Raw genomic sequence first — 17,284 nt, forward strand, 5'->3', positions numbered from 1 at the left:
GTGCAAGATTGTCACCGATAAACATTAACGCTAATCATGCCGTATCGTTACATAAGAAGTTACTTACAGGCAGGAGAAGTCTGCGCGCTTGGCCTGCTGACAATCCTGAGATGAAAAGAAGTGACAGGCGGCCTGTCAGACAGTTTCTTGTGTCATTAGACTGACCGCTGACTGTCGCCACTCTTTGCATGAGATCAACATGCGTCATACTCTTCTGACTGTGCGGTGACTACTATCAGCACTGTACTGTAATGACAACAAGAACACAGTGAATTTAAACCTCTGATTCCAAGAGGCCTGTGATATTTATTAATTTATTTTCTTGTATATATCTACTACTTGAGAAGATACTCACGGATCAGAGCTGCTGAGCCCAAAGCTTGACTTAACATGACATGACGTGGGTTTGGGCATTTTGTTTCCTGATTCCTATCGCACTTTTTATACTCCACTGTCCATGTGATTGTTCACATTTAGCATTTCAGTGATTGGCTAAGGATGGAGACAGTGGTGCATCATCATTATAATCAAAATATCTTCATTAAAACTACACCACTGCAAAGATTAGCCAATTTCTAAACTTTTTGCAGACTGTTCACCTTAGTTTATTAATTTATTAACGGTTTTCAACATAAATATCAAAATTTCAATGATAATTCTCCCTATATTAGTTTACAGGTGAGAAATAAAATGTTCGTTTTTTTAAAAACCCCGTACTGAAAGATAAAATTAAAGGCTTTGTATAAATGATTTGTGTATTTTAAATTTAAATCTTAGCGAAACATTTTGCCAGTGTGATAAAACATAGCACTGCAAAAGATTTTTTAAAAAGGGCTCTAGAAATTAGAGGTTTATTTAGATTAAGTTACTATGAATTATATGTTTTTATAAGTACGCCAACATTTGTTGATTAAAAATGTTTTAAAATCATAAAGAAATTAAAGATTTAAGCACTACTTCAAATGAAATGTTTTTTTGTTCAGCAAATGGACCAAACTGTTTTGGGAAACATTTTCCTAATTTTCTAACCACACAATAAAACATATTGGAATTATAGAAATAAATAATAAAGCATTTTGTTACTTTATATTTGCTTATATTTGTGCCGATCTCCATGGGGTTTCCATGTTAAATAAATCAATCGTAGAGTAAAAGTGAAAACAAATTCAATACTTTTTCCTTTTTTGTTGCATTTACTCACAATTTTCCACAAAATCTACATCATCGACTCAACGCTTATCCCACTTATTTATCGACAATAGAAGTTAGATCTGTTAGGAAGTCGTTTCTGATGTGAAAGCTCTTTTTGTCATGTTGCGGTACGCTGGACTAAAACAACCTTAAGGCAAAGTTCTCATGTGACTGAATGGACAACAGAAATCGCAAAGATTTTATATAAAAGAAAAAACAAAAAAAGTGCTCAACTGTCCCTTCAAATGTTCTCGCAATAAAAGTCGAGTTTCTTTGTCGAAGGCAAAAATGACTAAAGAGCTCACCGTGTTTGTTTGGTGTGATGATCCGTGAGTGTCTCTCACTTGTAAAAAACATGTATAAGCATTTGTTTTCTATCACAGTATTATTGTACAGTCCAGCTTGTATAATTTACAGGTAAAGCATGCATTTTAAACTTTTTTAAAATCCAAACGATAAACTGTGTACATATATACAGAAATGTAGACAGGAATTAGGTTTGCAGTTAAACTCTAATAGCATGATAGGTAGTGGGGTTTAGTAAGTATGTACAGGCTGTATGATGAATCTTTGAGGGGAAACACTTGAAAAATCACCTGATATTAGACTTTGTGCTAAAGATGAGCTCTGCAATGCATTTTTTGTGCCTTTTATATCAATGTATGTAATCTAGACAATCTTGAAAAAGCTTGTGTACAACCAAAATGAAAATAAAACGGTTCTGGAGCAAACGGATTTGTTGATGTCAGTTTTTTTTTTTAAAGTCACTTATATTAATAAAAGTATCTTTAGATTTCAGAAGGTGATTCTACAAAAAAAAAAAAAAAAAAACACCAGCAATTGGCAGGTACATTCACTTTACCCCATTTACACTACCCTGGAAAAACTGTGTCGAGACCGGTCCGAGCTCAGTAACTGAGATAACTTATCGTGTGTAAATGGAAAGCAAACTGAACTGAACCGAGCTAGACGCAACCAAACCGAGCTAACTGCAGACCAGTTCCAGAGGTGGGCTCGGCTCGGTTCTCTGATAACAAGAGCGCATGAGCAGAACGCGTCATCTCCGTCTGGCTGCACATCGCGATTCACACTCCATTAGGGTTGGGAATTGAAAAGATTTTCACGATTCCGATTCCCTTTTCGATTCTATGAAACGATTCGATTCTTTATCGATTCTTTTTTCGATTCCAATTTGGGGAAAAAAGGAGAACAAACAGTTTGATTATCAGCATCAACTGTGTTTACTTAACTATTGCACAATCTTACAAAATCAACAAGATCAAGATGTCCACAGGAAATGTGAAACTGGAGTAACATCTGTGTTTAAATGAAAAATTAATACAAGAACAAACTTAATAACCAACAATGTCTAATAACAAATGATGGGATAATAACCTATTTTAAATAACAAAAAATACTAATTATAAAACAGTAGTAGGGAAAATTAACAGTTATTTTGCAGAAAGATGAGCATATCTGCTTTTTCTGGAAGGATACGGGATCTTTCAGGGCTTATGGTGTCTCCAGCCATGGAGAACACCCTCTCAGATGGGGTGGAGGAAGCCTGCACACAGAGGTAGTTTTCAGCCAGTCAGATAGCAAGGGCAGCGTATCTTGCTTGTCCCAGCACCACAGTGTGGCGCTATCCCTGCAGGGGATGGAGGGCAAGCTTTTATAGAGCTGGATTTCCTGATCTACCCTCTGGGCTAAGGAAAGACGGGGCTTTGATTCACAAAGTGACCGCAGCTCGTTGTCTTCCTCCTCGAATAGTTCTTCCAACTTGCGTAACTTACGTAACGTACGTAAAAAAACGTGACGTAAGTCGTGCTCCCCAGGGCCGGCGCTCTAGGCTCTGGTGCTGCGGGAATCGAAAAAAGAATCGTTCAGCGAGCTGCCAAACGATGCCATGGAATCGGAAAATACGGAACCGGTTCTGAACAGGAACCGGTTTTCGATTCCCATCCCTACACTCCATTCCAGTAGTTGGCGGTAATGCCCCTCCGGAAGTTGCTTGCCAACCAACACAAAACAGAAGAAGAAGAACAACTATAAACAACAATCGAAATCTTCTCCACATAAAATTTTAAATAATAGCATTTTGAATAATAACACCGAAGTACAGCAATAATAATCAAGAATAACTTTCTGAATGTGACGGGCGCTGCCATTTTGATTTGCTTGATTTCCTCCTCCTTTGTTGGCGAAAAACTTTTGGTGCATTACCGCCACCAACTGCTCCTTCAATCTTGGCAGTAATACCTCAGATCGTCACTAGGTTTCATACTTTTACTACTAGCTTCATGTTAACATATATATGGTCAGTTAAAAAAAATAGATAAAGTGGTCTAAGCCCGTCCAGACAAAGCTGGGTTTCCATAACAATGTGACAGCAGGTACCATACTGTGCATGTGTGCAATGAGTAAAGGTCAGTATATGCTTGTGATGCATTGCCTCTGCAACCGTGAAATCTGTCTCTGTGCGTGACCACGCCTCCCGCACAGAGGTTCTGCAATTGTCGTTGCACACCTCAAAAGAATCCTGACTATGCGTCGGACGGTCCTAAAACCACTCAGACCTCAGGCGGAAGTGCGCAGACAAAAGCAGCTGTGATTGATCCTTGGTATGCCTTCCCGCCTGTCTGTGTGGTCGTCCTTCTCTATTCGGTGCTGGGGCGCGCCATTTTTAAAACCAAGGAAAAACTACAATGGACAACTACAATGAGAGGTCAATCGAGGAGGTTCGGAAGTACAATCCGCCGAAGTTCTCGCGAGTTCTTGAATAGGCTCCCCATTGCGCTTAGGTGGGAAACTGCTGTGCATCTCTAGAAATTCCAGACCGACGGTACAGAAGCATACCAGCAAAAACTGGTTTGAGACCAGACCCAAGCCACATTTGATGTGTGCGATTGCAGAAGTCCAATCTGCCCTTAAACAAGGAAGTAATGGAAACAAAGAAAATCCAAGAGAAGGCGTAATACTCCAAATACACATATGTGATTCCTACATGCACAGGATAAGATCCACACATGTACACAAGATCCACACACGCAGGACAAGATTCACCAAAGTATTTCTGGTTTATAAACAATTGGTCCTTAAACTTCACTGCATTTTGTGGGGATTTTGAGACTTCCCTGACATGCCTCGATACAAAAATGCATTTTTTAAGCAGGGATGGTTTGCCACCAATCACAAAGCTCCCTTGTATGAGCCAATCACAAGAAAGTACTGCACGTGGGAGGAGCCCAGGGCCCACATCCTCTGCCCCCGCCCCGCTCACGTACGTCGTGCAGAGGACTTGTGCACTCATTTTAATCAATGAGAACAGTTCCACATCCACCGCTACTCCTTCAAACATCACTGTCCTCGTACGTCTTCTACATCCTTCATCGTCCAAAGAAGTAGCAGAGCTATTTTTAGCTGCGCTCCTGTCCGGCAAGGTGCAACTGCACCAAACTGGAAAAAGAACGATTAGAAAATCCAGTTTATCAAATTAAAATATAGTAATGACAGATTGGTAACTACAAATTAGAGCATAATTCTTATATAGTCCCGAAAACTAAGACCGTTTATTTAAATTATTGGATGCAAACTACCGTTACTTTAACATGGCAGCAAGCAGATTTCTAATGTTCATCGAAATATTTATTTTATACCGAGAAGCTTAAAACTTTAATCAAATCCATTCCTTCCAAGAGCGAATCTCACATATTCAAAAGGAATTTCTTATCACAGGCAAGGATGAAGAGATGCTGAGTTTGGAGTTAGAGAACAAACCAACTTTGTAAGTGTCAGGTCTAAGCACCTAAAACATTATACATATATACAGAGAAAGAAAGAAGGCACAGAGACAATTAATTTAGTTTACTCGTCGGGAGAGTAGGAAGAGACTGCTGAGTTTACAAATCTCCAACCCACTGTGCTGGTCTTTAGCTTTCTCCTCGCTATTTATTAAAGTCAGGGGATGTCCCTAATTACACAAGCTGAGGTTTAACTAAGGAAAGGGACACAAAATGATCTTACTTTAAACCTTAGCACATATGTTAAAACAAAGCATGTGGTTGTTTTACAATTGAATTGTTCCAAGAACACATGTTGAGAAGAAACATGTGATAGAGGATGTTCAGGCCTCTTTCACAACCCGTCCATTGCATGACCTTTAGCAAGAGTTAATAAACGATGAATAACACATTATATCATAAAAGTTCATTTGTACACAACCCATGAAACACAAACGGAGTATAAATAGAATATTTCTAACAGTATGATTATTCCTTTTACAAAGACCCACAACGAAAAAATAATGTTTGGGCAGAAACGTGTGTGATTGATGCTGATGGTGAGATTTATTTATGTCATATTAAATTAAGCGTTCATTACCACACGCTTGAATCATTTTGGTGAATGTGTGGATCTTGTGCTGTGCGTGTATTTGTAAAAAATTGAGACCAATCTAACTGCACAGAGAAGAAGGAATTAAGATGAGAAGAATAAAAAAAGGGATGGGAAGATGGATAAGACAAGATTAGCACTGAAGGTATAATATGAATGTTGGTGTTATTTGCAATGGGAGATAAAATTGCTGAAGCTCTTATCTAGTTGATAAATGCGTGACTAAATACTGCCACCAGATGGCGACGGTCTACAACGGTGTTTGCTGATCCCATCCACTGCATGAATTCTGTTTAGGTTAAAACAAAGGACTCAGTAAACACTGTTAGCAATGGCGTAACTATCGGTAAGTAGAGACAGCAGCTGCTTAGGGGCCCACAACCTTTTAGGGCCCCCATCACTGACACCCGGTTGGCCCCCATATGCAATTGTGGACTAGGACGTCTCTTTGCAGATGTAATGGTGCGAAAAATTCCTCTTAAACCCACCTGATACTGAAGTGACTGACCGCACCAGACCGTATTTATACCGCAACAGATTTCACCATGATGGTGAGCTGTTTAAACACGACACCAATAGCAAAGCAGACAGTGGGACTTTTAAGTACTGTGTTAATAACTGTGTATAGTTCATTAGACGGTTGGAAAAAATCCACTCATATAATATGTGTCATGGTTTTGATTTTGTTGTGCTTTACTTTGCTCCATGTTTTCTAGTTTTATTGGTTTAATTCCTATTTTGTTTTAGTTTCTAGATTTATGTTAGGCCACTTGTGTGTTCCTTTCCCCTTGGTTCCCTCGTTGTCTCCTCACACCTGCTCCTTGTCAGCTCGTTAGCCCTGCCATCGTCTCAGTCAGCTGCATATACTCTCCCTCTGCAGACACTCCTTGTTGGTTCCTTGTCGTTGCTGGTTTCTCATGTTGTTGTCTCCATGCCTCGTCTCTCCCTGGCTCCTTGTGTTTGGTTTCCCATACTCCATAGTTTGGTCTCCATAGTTCTGGTTTGCTTTACAATTCTAGTTGGATTTTTGGATCCCTGCCTTGGTTAAACTGTTTCCTTTGATTAAATCTGCAAGAACTCACTTCTGCCTCCCTGCCTCTGCATTTGGGTCCAGAAACACCAACCAAAATGTGACAATATGTTTCAAACCGCAATAGATCTTAAAAGAACAATGTATTTGAGTATTTTATTTTTTACAATTCGACTTGGAATTATGGGTAATCCAGAAGGTAGATTAAAACCATAACCGTTACGTACAATGTGTTAGCGACAATGTATACCAAAAAGAGGTACTTAACTGCATTCCGGAAAAAAAAAGGAAAGAAGAGCTGCTGGAAGAACAGAACAAACTTCCCAAAACAAAGACTTTCTTTTAAAGAACTAAAGACGGAGACAAGGGCATTGCAGCTGCAGTGAGTAAAGATGGTGACCAGGAGATGAATGGAGAGAGGTGAATGAGGAGGAGAGCTGTGAAACTCAACCTAGCCTGATGGCTTTTTGTGCTAACAATGGGTGGTGATCATAAACTACTGAGAATTGCATAATTGTATCTTCTTGGCGGATTTATTGAACCGTCGCCGTATCCTGAACCTTTATAACGTGTTGCACTTCACATGGGGCCACCCAGATAATGTTGCTTAGGGGCCTGTTGTGTCGTTACACCATTGACTGTTAGGATGAACATTTGACGTATCATGCTTTATTTAGCATAAAGTTATGTCTTTTTGTTGTTTTCATTTAATAGGAATAGTGTGATTCTTCAATTAAAAGATAACCAGCAGCTACATCGACACACACACACACACACAAAACTCACAAATAATAAGAATTTAGTTAAAAAGTGGAGTGGTAAGACACCAACAAATTTAAACTAGCGGTATTCAGAATTGCTCTCTGCTTACTAACATTCTGAATTCTACAAGATTGACAGCCTCAAATTGTGAACTCGGTGTGTAAGCATGTGAGAGTGAATGTGAACGAAGATAAGTGTGAAGCAACATCAAAATGACTCTTCGTTTTCTGGTCACTTTGTCTTCACTGGAGAAAATCAATATCTAGATAAGTCAGTTCTTCTTAAAATAAGTGCATTTGTTCTTGGATTGAGGAGGTAAAAGAGTCATTTTGTCAGTGGAACTAGACAATTTACACTTAAAATAACAAAACACAACTGCATTGTCTTATTTCAGGTGCATGTTATATAATTATTAAAATACTCATTCTACTGGCAAACTATAACATTTACCTACTCAAATGAAGGGTAAATACACTTAATTTAAGACATTTTCACTTATTTCTAGATCGTTTTTCCAGTGTTCAGCAACAATATGATGACCAGTACCTACCGAATATTAGCTGTAAGATCATCGGCTGTGATTCTGATCTTGCTCTAACAGATGTGTGTCTTAGAATAAAGACTCTTGGATTGGTCTTCAGAAAAAAACTGAGCAAAAGTTCAGTTTCCTTCCAATTTAAGCTTCTTTTAGTGGATATCATGACCCGGGTGACTGAGAATTTACACAACCATGTCGCATTTATCATGTTGGTGCGGGAGTGTGAGCATATTTCCAGAAAACAAGGATTCCTGGATAGGTGTTGAAAAGTCCAGTTCCCTTCCAGGTAAACCCTGTTTTGTGGTGTCCTAGAATAGTTCCTGAAATTACTTTTATCTGGATGTATGAGGCTACTGATGACCGTAAACCAGGTTCACAGTGGTTGGAAAAAGGAAACAGCTGCAAACCTTGGTTAGAGGCAAACCCTGGCTATTGAGGGCTATTGAAGGGCTCCTAGAAGACGAACCCGAACGGCAATCTTTCAATCAGAGTTGCCTTAAATCTAGTTTAAATTGAGTCCATTGTAATAAGATGTTGTTTTTTTTGCTTTTTTTTTACAGGTGTTGTCACCTACAGAGCAGAGCGTCCCGTCGCCATCCTCTCCTGACTATCGAACAAAGGGTCAAGGCGATGAGATGGAGCACTTCCACATCCTTCCTCAGCTGCAGGCTAAGAGGGCAGACTTCCTCACTGTCATGTTGACGGGTACTTTGCCTCAGCGTAGGAGCTTTGCCACGCCGGACGAAGAGGTCCAGGAACCTCTTGGGCCGAAGGACGATGACGTAACTAAAAGCGATTCCAACAGCGAGGCCAGTCAGAAAAGCACTGAACGCAGCCAGGATGCTGCACCCTCGACGCTCATGGCGGAGGACCAGAGAGGACAGAAGGAGCACGCGTCGGCCGCTGATGCAGATCCGGACCTGGAGGACGCGTCAAAGACTCTTGTTCTGTTTTCACCTGGAGACACTCGCAAGTCCCCCTGTGGTGGGGAACATGTTCTCGAGGGGGAATTGGGGACACCCTCCGGTCTAAATTCTCGTAATGACCGCCTACTGACAGGGGAGGGGATTCAGCCTGAACTCTCTGAAACTGGCCGCCTGTCTCCAGCCCTCAGGTCAGAACTGAGACCCTCGACTCCCATTGCTCCCGGATCACCTCCCTTCACCAAAGTTGAGCGCACTTTCATTCATATTGCAGAGACATCACACCTCAATATTATGTCTTCCAACGGTCACTCCGCAAAAGAAACTGACCTGGGAGACTTTGCTCTCACGAGGGAATTGGCTGCAGAGGTTGAAACCCATGAGCGGAGGGATGCACCACTGCCCAAAGAGGCTGCAGAGGAGCCTGAGCCAGACAAATCCAGTACAGAAGATAAGCAACCAAAAACTGAAAATGGTCCGTCAGCCATCTTCGCCATGTCTTTGGAGCCTGCCTCTAAAGACTCCTCACCGGTTTACGATCAAAAGGATCAACCCCATGAAGCTACGAAACAACTTCCCTCCAGTGAGGACGGTTTAACGCTTCAGGCTGCTGGAGCAGAGCTGCCGGCTGGTACTAAGCCCAAAATCCGAAGCAGAATCCCCATTCTTATCTCTGAAGAGGATTCGGGCTCAGAACAGTCCTCTTCCTTTTCGGCTCGAGCTCGGCTTCAGCAGCGGGCGAGACAGCTCGACCTGGCTCGCTTGCTGGTTCAGAAGCAACAGGGTCGCTGGATGAGGAGGCGGATGCTGTCCGGGACTTCGTCATCCTTGTCCTCTGGAGACGACGAGCGCCTGAGAGTTTCTGAGACTTTATCCATGACGGGCTCAGAGGAGGACATGCATACCTCGGACGAATCCAGAAGGAGCTCCCGTCTCAAACCCACAGAAGAACAAGGGTCCAAAGAGTGCAGGAGCAGAATCCCTAGACCCGTCACTCCCGTAAAAAGACCTTCTGGGGGTTTCGGCGTCGCTGCTTCTCCTCTCTCCTTGCCAGACTCCAAAAATACAAAAGCGGTTTCTTCCGTCATAAATGGGTAAGCCTAATTTTTCTTTATGCTTTCCAAAAATGAACACTTTGAAATATTGTCACATTAGAGCCAAAAACGTCTAAGTATATTATTGGGATTTTATCCTGTTTTGTAATAATACATAAAATGTATCTTTTTTTTTTATTTAATCTAATGTCAGTTTCTGAAAACCAGCTCAAGAGAGCTAACCTGACTCCGCCAGATGGATTTGCTCCGCATATCCATCTGGAAACTTTCCGTTGAAGTAATTTTGGGAAGGGGCGAAAATACTGGTTAGCTGATTGGCCTATGTTGGTGATAGACGGGCCAAATAAACCAATCAGATCAACGAAGCATATGACATACTAACAGAGCGACGACGAAGAGGAGCCAATTGATAGATCAAACTCTTGCCGAAACCAGTCGGGAGAAGAGCAAAAACATCTTTTCCTCTGAGAAAAGCCTCCAGAGCAGTGTTTTGCTCTTCTTTCAGTGAAGAAATACTCTGTAATTCCGATAAAACTTGCTCGATAGCCACGCTAACGCTAGTTTCATCGGCTGAAGCCGCCATGTTCTTTAGACTGAACTGTCGCGCTTCTCGTTGCGTCACACCTCAACCCGCCTCAAAGCCAACGCTGATTGGACGTTCATTTGGTGAACGGCTCCAAATTTTCTTTAACGGAGAGTCGCCAGACTGATCTGCGAGTGAAATCTTGAAAGCTTGCGAGATCAGGATGGTCTCACGAGGCTACAACAGAGCGGTGGCTCTAGAAAAATAGGTTCATGAGTGATTGAAGCTCTGGCAATCTCTGCACATTTATTTAAAAAAGCCACAACTTCTCTTCCATTTATGGAATTTATCCAATAGTAATAAATAATCTGTACCAGTATTGTCCTTTATCACAATCAAAGACTTTAAAGTCTTCTGTTCCTCTGTCCCCCATGCCTGTACAGGGGAACAGAAAACCTCGCGTATTCAGCCAGGCCAATAATTCCCTTTAATGACCCCCCTTTCAGAGACATAGACAGGTATGGAGAATTGCAGGCTAACAAAGGAAGCCAAACGACCCCCATTCCAATCGATTGTTTTTTTTTACTTTTTTTGAATGACTTAATTTAGCAAGTAGTGTTAGCAGCTAAGTAGAGCTGCAAATAAAAATTAGTTTGCTAATCAATTAATCTGAAGATTATTTTTTCAATTAATAATTAGATAGCTACGGAAGAGGATTAGGGTCACAGGGAAAAAATAAAAAAAATTAAATGATTTTTATTTATTTATTTGAGTTTAAAACAGGAAAATGTTGGAATTCTGACTGTTCTCAGTATTCTAAATAAGATAAGTTTTCTTAAAGAAGATTTTTTTTATGGAATTAAAGCAGGTGAAACAAAAAATCTACGCTTGAGGAGTTCTCGATAGAGAATATTAACAGTCCAAAAAAAATGTTTAATCTTAAATGAAAAATGTTTATATATATATATTTTTTTACAATTGTGGTTTAAATTAAGTGGGCTACTCTGTCAGCTTTAGGCATATTTAGAGTCTACTGTTAAAGATAAGCTCTGTGTCTACACCTTGGAGCTTTCTCTCTCTCAGGAAGTGGCCCCGATAAGCAGTTAAAAAGACATTTTGTACTTCTCCAGCCTGCCACATCATCACGTCATTACATTACACACCTTAGCAGATGAGGAGACATCCATGGTTCCAGCCTTATCAAAATATTACACTTTGTTCTTAGCTGAGGGATACGGAAGAGGATTAGGGCCACTGAAAAAAAAAAAGTACTGATTTTTTTAATTTTATTTCAGCTTAATATAAAGTCAGAGTTCTGACTTTAATCTCAGAATTTTGACTTTAATCTCAGAATTCTGACTTTAATCTCAGAAATCTGACTTTAATCTCAGAAATCTGACTTTAATCTCAGAATTCTGACTTTAATCTCAGAAATCTGACTTTAATCTCAGAATTCTGACTTTAATCTCAGAATTCTGACTTTAATCTCAGAAATCTGACTTTAATCTCAGAATTTTGATTTTAATCTCAGAAATCTGACTTTAATCTCCGAATTCTGACTTTAATCTCAGAATTCTGACTTTAATCTCAGAAATCTGACTTTAATCTCAGAATTTTGATTTTAATCTCAGAAATCTGACTTTAATCTCAGAATTTTGACTTTAATCTCAGAATTTTGATTTTAATCTCAGAAATCTGACTTTAATCTCAGAATTTTGACTTTAATCTCAGAATTCTGACTTTAATCTCAGAAATCTGACTTTAATCTCAGAAATCTGACTTTAATCTCAGAATTCTGACTTTAATCTCAGAATTCTGACTTTAATCTCAGAAATCTGACTTTAATCTCCGAATTTTGATTTTAATCTCAGAAATCTGACTTTAATCTCCGAATTCTGACTTTAATCTCAGAATTCTGACTTTAATCTCAGAAATCTGACTTTAATCTCAGAATTTTGATTTTAATCTCAGAAATCTGACTTTAATCTCAGAATTTTGACTTTAATCTCAGAATTTTGATTTTAATCTCAGAAATCTGACTTTAATCTCAGAATTTTGACTTTAATCTCAGAAATCTGACTTTAATCTCAGAAATCTGACTTTAATCTCAGAATATTGACTTTAATCTCAGAATTCTGACTTTTTTTCTCAGAATTCTGACTTTAATCACAGAAATCTGACTTTAATCTCAGAATTCTGACTTTAATCTCAGAATTCTGACTTTAATCTCAGAAATCTGACTTTAATCTCAGAAATCTGACTTTAATCTCAGAATTCTGACTTTAATCTCAGAATTCTGACTTTAATCTCAGAAATCTGACTTTAATCTCAGAATTCTGTCTTTAATCTCAGAATTCTGACTTTAATCTCAGAAATCTGACTTTAATCTCAGAAATCTGACTTTAATCTCAGAATTCTGACTTTAATCTCAGAAATCTGACTTTAATCTCAGAATTTTGACTTTAATCTCAGAAATCTGACTTTAATCTCAGAAATCTGACTTTAATCTCAGAATATTGACTTTAATCTCAGAAATCTGACTTTAATCTCAGAATATTGACTTTAATCTCAGAAATCTGACTTTAATCTCAGAAATCTGACTTTAATCTCAGAATTCTGACTTTAATCTCAGAAATCTGACTTTAATCTCAGAATTCTGACTTTAATCTCAGAAATCTGACTTTAATCTCAGAATTTTGACTTTAATCTCAGAATTCTGACTTTTTTTCTCAGAATTCTGACTTTAATCTCAGAATTCTGACTTTAATCTCAGAAATCTGACTTTAATCTCAGAATTCTGACTTTAATCTCAGAATTCTGACTTTTTTTTCTCAGAAATCTGACTTTAATCTCAGAATTCTGTCTTTAATCGCAGAAATCTGACTTTAATCTCAGAATTCTGACTTTAATCTCATTATTCTATTTTTCCCCCCATGTTAAACTGAAATAAAATTAAAAAATCAGTTAATTTTTTTTTCAGTGGCCCTAATCCTCTTCCGTAGAGGGACACCGCTGTCATTCCATTTCCAAATATTAGCCCCGTACAGAAAAAGGATTATAAACTGTATATCCAGAGGAAATGTATATAATTAGTTAAACTATTGTGGAAAACATCAGTTCTGACACGCAACAGGCAGCTAATATTAAGGTGTAATAAACTCACACATCATCAATGATAATTATCCTAACAATATACTCCAGTTAATGATTAATCAATTTCTAAATTTACAAATATTTCAATAATCGAGTATTGACAATTAATTGTTTCAGCCCTACAGCCAAGCATAGAAAACATAAAAACAGACAGAAAATACACAATTCCCCAAAATATTTAACCCCAACTAACTTAATCTATTCAGCCAGGCTTCATCCGGGAACTCAGACCTTTCTGGTTAATATGACGATTAGGGCTGAATGCTTGTTGCTGTGAATAAAAAGTTGGATCAGAAAACTTCTGATTTAGAGGAGCTCAGTAACGAAACATGTTAGGATTTTATTTGAAAAAATTATGAAACATGGATCATTTTCTCTAATATTCAGGTTGTTTTGATTTTTCCCCTAAAAGGCCAATAAATACATTGAAGTTTTTGGTTGTAATGTGACTTATTTTACGAGGCGCAGTAAATAAGATTCCTTGAATTTTACTCTAGCAGACTATTATCAATGTGCTTCTTTCTCCACAGAAATCAGAAAGCTGCTCAGCCCCCCCAAAGGAAACCTAAGCCTGTCTCATCTAGGTCCTCCTCCTCATGCCCTCGCCCGTCCGCTGCGAGCGGCAGCCCCCGGATGCCCCTTCGCACCCTGCTGGGCGGCCGCCGTAGCCTTAGCTCCACCCACTGCAGGACTGACAGCCCCTCCCCTCAGAGGACGTGCCCGTCCAGGCAGCCCCTTTCAGTTCGGTCCCCTACCGTCCCCATGCTGCCACCTAGGACTACAACAGCTATGCGTCGCAGCGCCTCCCAGGAAGCCACAGCGCAGACCTCCGTAGCCGCTGGCCCTGCCAGGACCAGGCCCAAACCTGCCGCTGGGGCTAAGCTTAAAGCCAATGCCAGGGATAAGGTGGTGCCTGCTAGATAATACAGAGGAACTCTAGAGCTGAGACCTTTTTGGTGTATTTTCAGTCTTTAGAACAGCTAAGCCTCAAAGGTGATCACCAGAGAGACTGTGATATTACAATAACCTCTAATTCATTTAATGGAAACTTTTTTCTTTTCTTTTGAAGGACATCTAACTGAACTATATTTGGGCTTCCAGTCTCCTGACTGACTGTTGTACAGGAGTGTTGCTGCCATGGTGCTATGGATGCGTCTGCTGCTCCCTGGTTGATCCCTGATTTAACTTCCTCCTCCAGCTGAGAGTCATGGCTCCCATTTTCAGATACGATCACATAACACCGAACCCCCGGCTTCCTGCAGCTATGCTAGTCTTCTGTCGACAATACTCTGCTTGGTTCACATTGCATGATAATGTATACCATAAATGCATTGAATCTGTAAGGGGGAAGCCAAACTGGGTGGATTTAATGCAGGATTATGTTGGTATGATAAAAGATTCCCAGATCTAGCCTGTACTCCCTTTGGCCTGGAATGAAAGAGCATTAAAAGTGGACTCAAAAAAAAAAAAATGCTTGGCTGCTCTCCTCCTCCTCATGGTGTGACACTGGGCATGCTTTAAACATGCTATTTTTTTGAAGGTTTATTTTATTTATGCTTTAAATTGTACATAAACCAAATCATTTCCAAGAAAGATATCTTTATTTTTTATCCTGCCAAAGGCGACTCGTTAAACCTAAATCTTTGACCTTGTATTCCAGCGGGTTGGTTATAGGCCTATTTTTTCTTGTTCTGTTTTAATTTTCTTATTTTTTATTTTTGATCGCATGAGAAAAAACAAAACAGGGTTAACCATGAGGGGAAGTTATTTCTGCTTAGATTTGGTGCTGAATGTTGGAGCCCAGATGCAGGGCACTGAGCTGTGAAGTAAAGTCTTGGTAATGTGGAGGAGTGTCCTGTCATTCATTTGGTTTCTACAAATCTATCTATCTATCTATCTATCTATCTATCTATCTATCTATCTATCTATCTATCTATCTATCTATCTGTCTGTCTGTCTGTCTGTCTGTCTGTCTGTCTGTCTGTCTGTCTGTCTGTCTGTCTGTCTGTCTGTCTGTCTGTCTGTCTGTCTGTCTGTCTGTCTGTCTGTCTGTCTGTCTGTCCCTGTATTGTCCCAAAATGGGGAAATTCTGGTGTTTACAGCAGAAAAAAGATTATAGAACAATAGGTCACACAAATGTGGACCTTAGAAAAATGTATAAGAATATCATAAAAGTGAAGAGTTAAAAAATAAACAATAAAATACTGTACTGTAAAGAGTTTTAACAATATAAAAACTTTGCACCTGGAGAATTAATTACCGATATACAGCTATGGACATTTTTACAGTAAAATAGCAGCAACATCAGAGACGTGCAAAATTACAGCAGCGTGTTATTTAAATGACTAAGGTAGAAACTGTAAAATCAGCATGAATGTAACAACGTATTGAGGTTGATGGGAACAGTGGTGGTTCTAGAGTCTTCCAGCTGCTGGGAGGAAGGATCTGTGATAACGCTCCCTGGTGCATTTAAGGTGCAGCAGTCTGTCACTGAAGGAGCTGTCCAGTTCAGCACCAGCTTCATGCATGGGGGGGGAGACATTATCCAACAGAGATGTTCATTTAGTTAGCGTATTTTTCCCACCTCCTGCACTGAGTCCAGAGGACATCCAATCACAGCTGGCCTTCCTGATCAGCTGATCCAGCCGCTTCCTCTCAGCTGCTGCACCATTGATCTACAGGCAGGGTTCCCTGTCTGGTTACAGGTGTCCAAATGTTCAGGTGCGCTCTGGGGTTGCGGTGATAAATAAGCGGACAAATCTGAAATGTGTTTCTTTGCCATATTTTCTCCTGGCTTCTGTCATAAGACTACGTACATTTACTAGTCTGCAGCCAGAAGCAGGAGGCCACGCTCTAGCTTGCTTGACGTTGCCATGACAACGTAACTCCCATGAACAAGGGTCGAGTAGGCCTTAAAATAAATATATTAAAATCCAAATACAAGTAACAGCAAAATAAAAAAAGTCGAGATCATTTCCCAAAATACTCATAATAAATGTATAAATTGTGCAAAGTTTTTTTCAATACATTTTTTAAAATCTTCCTCTCGCCTCTAGGTGGTGCTGCAGCACCCCTACTTCTTGTAGGATTTCTTGAAACGCTAATGTGGAAAATGTTTGGTGTTTTCTTACTCAAGGCTTGGATTAAATAAGTTAAGAACCTGAGATTCCTTACAACTGTGTCATAAAAATCTGAAATAAGGAAGTCTGCTCCCTTTATTGTAGATTTTATTTATGATGAAAATCCAGTATATTTTAATGTTTGAGATATATTGAGTTACTATCTCATTATAATGAGATACTATCTCATTATATTGAGTTACTATCTCATTATAATGAGATACTATCTCATTATATTGAGTTACTATCTCATTATAATGAGATACTATCTCATTATATTGAGATACTATCTCATTATAATGAGATACTATCTCATTATATTGAGTTACTATCTCATTATAATGAGATACTATCTCATTATATTGAGATACTATCTCATTATAATGAGATACTATCTCATTATATTGAGTTACTATCTCATTATATTGAGATAGTTTTTTTTTGTTTTTTTTTTTACAGAGTGGCGGAAACGGGCTTCCATACATACCAGCTGTATAAGGGAGAAAGAGACTTAATTCTATGGTCAGATAAACCAAACGTAGTTTAAGATCTTGGCTTGCGGCTCAGCTTTTTGTCCACTAGGTGGAGCTAAGGACCA

At 39.3% G+C, this 17,284-nt stretch overlaps 1 protein-coding gene across 1 annotated transcript in view; it reads left to right on the forward strand.

Moving 5' to 3' along the window:
- Positions 1–14,919, forward strand: part of ttbk1a (tau tubulin kinase 1a) — an 83,465-nt gene extending 68,546 nt beyond the window's left edge. Inside the window, exons 15-16 of the mRNA XM_038278027.1 lie at positions 8,474–9,930; positions 14,098–14,919. Of these exons, the coding sequence (XP_038133955.1) occupies positions 8,474–9,930; positions 14,098–14,491 (1,851 nt within the window). The 3' untranslated portion in view covers positions 14,492–14,919. The remainder of the gene's footprint in view (positions 1–8,473; positions 9,931–14,097) is intronic.
- Positions 14,920–17,284: the final 2,365 nt, after the last annotated feature.

The sequence above is a fragment of the Cyprinodon tularosa genome, unplaced genomic scaffold, assembly GCF_016077235.1.
Source record: "Cyprinodon tularosa strain WSP-4 unplaced genomic scaffold, ASM1607723v1 ctg137, whole genome shotgun sequence".
NCBI classification, from domain to species: Eukaryota; Metazoa; Chordata; class Actinopteri; order Cyprinodontiformes; family Cyprinodontidae; genus Cyprinodon; species Cyprinodon tularosa.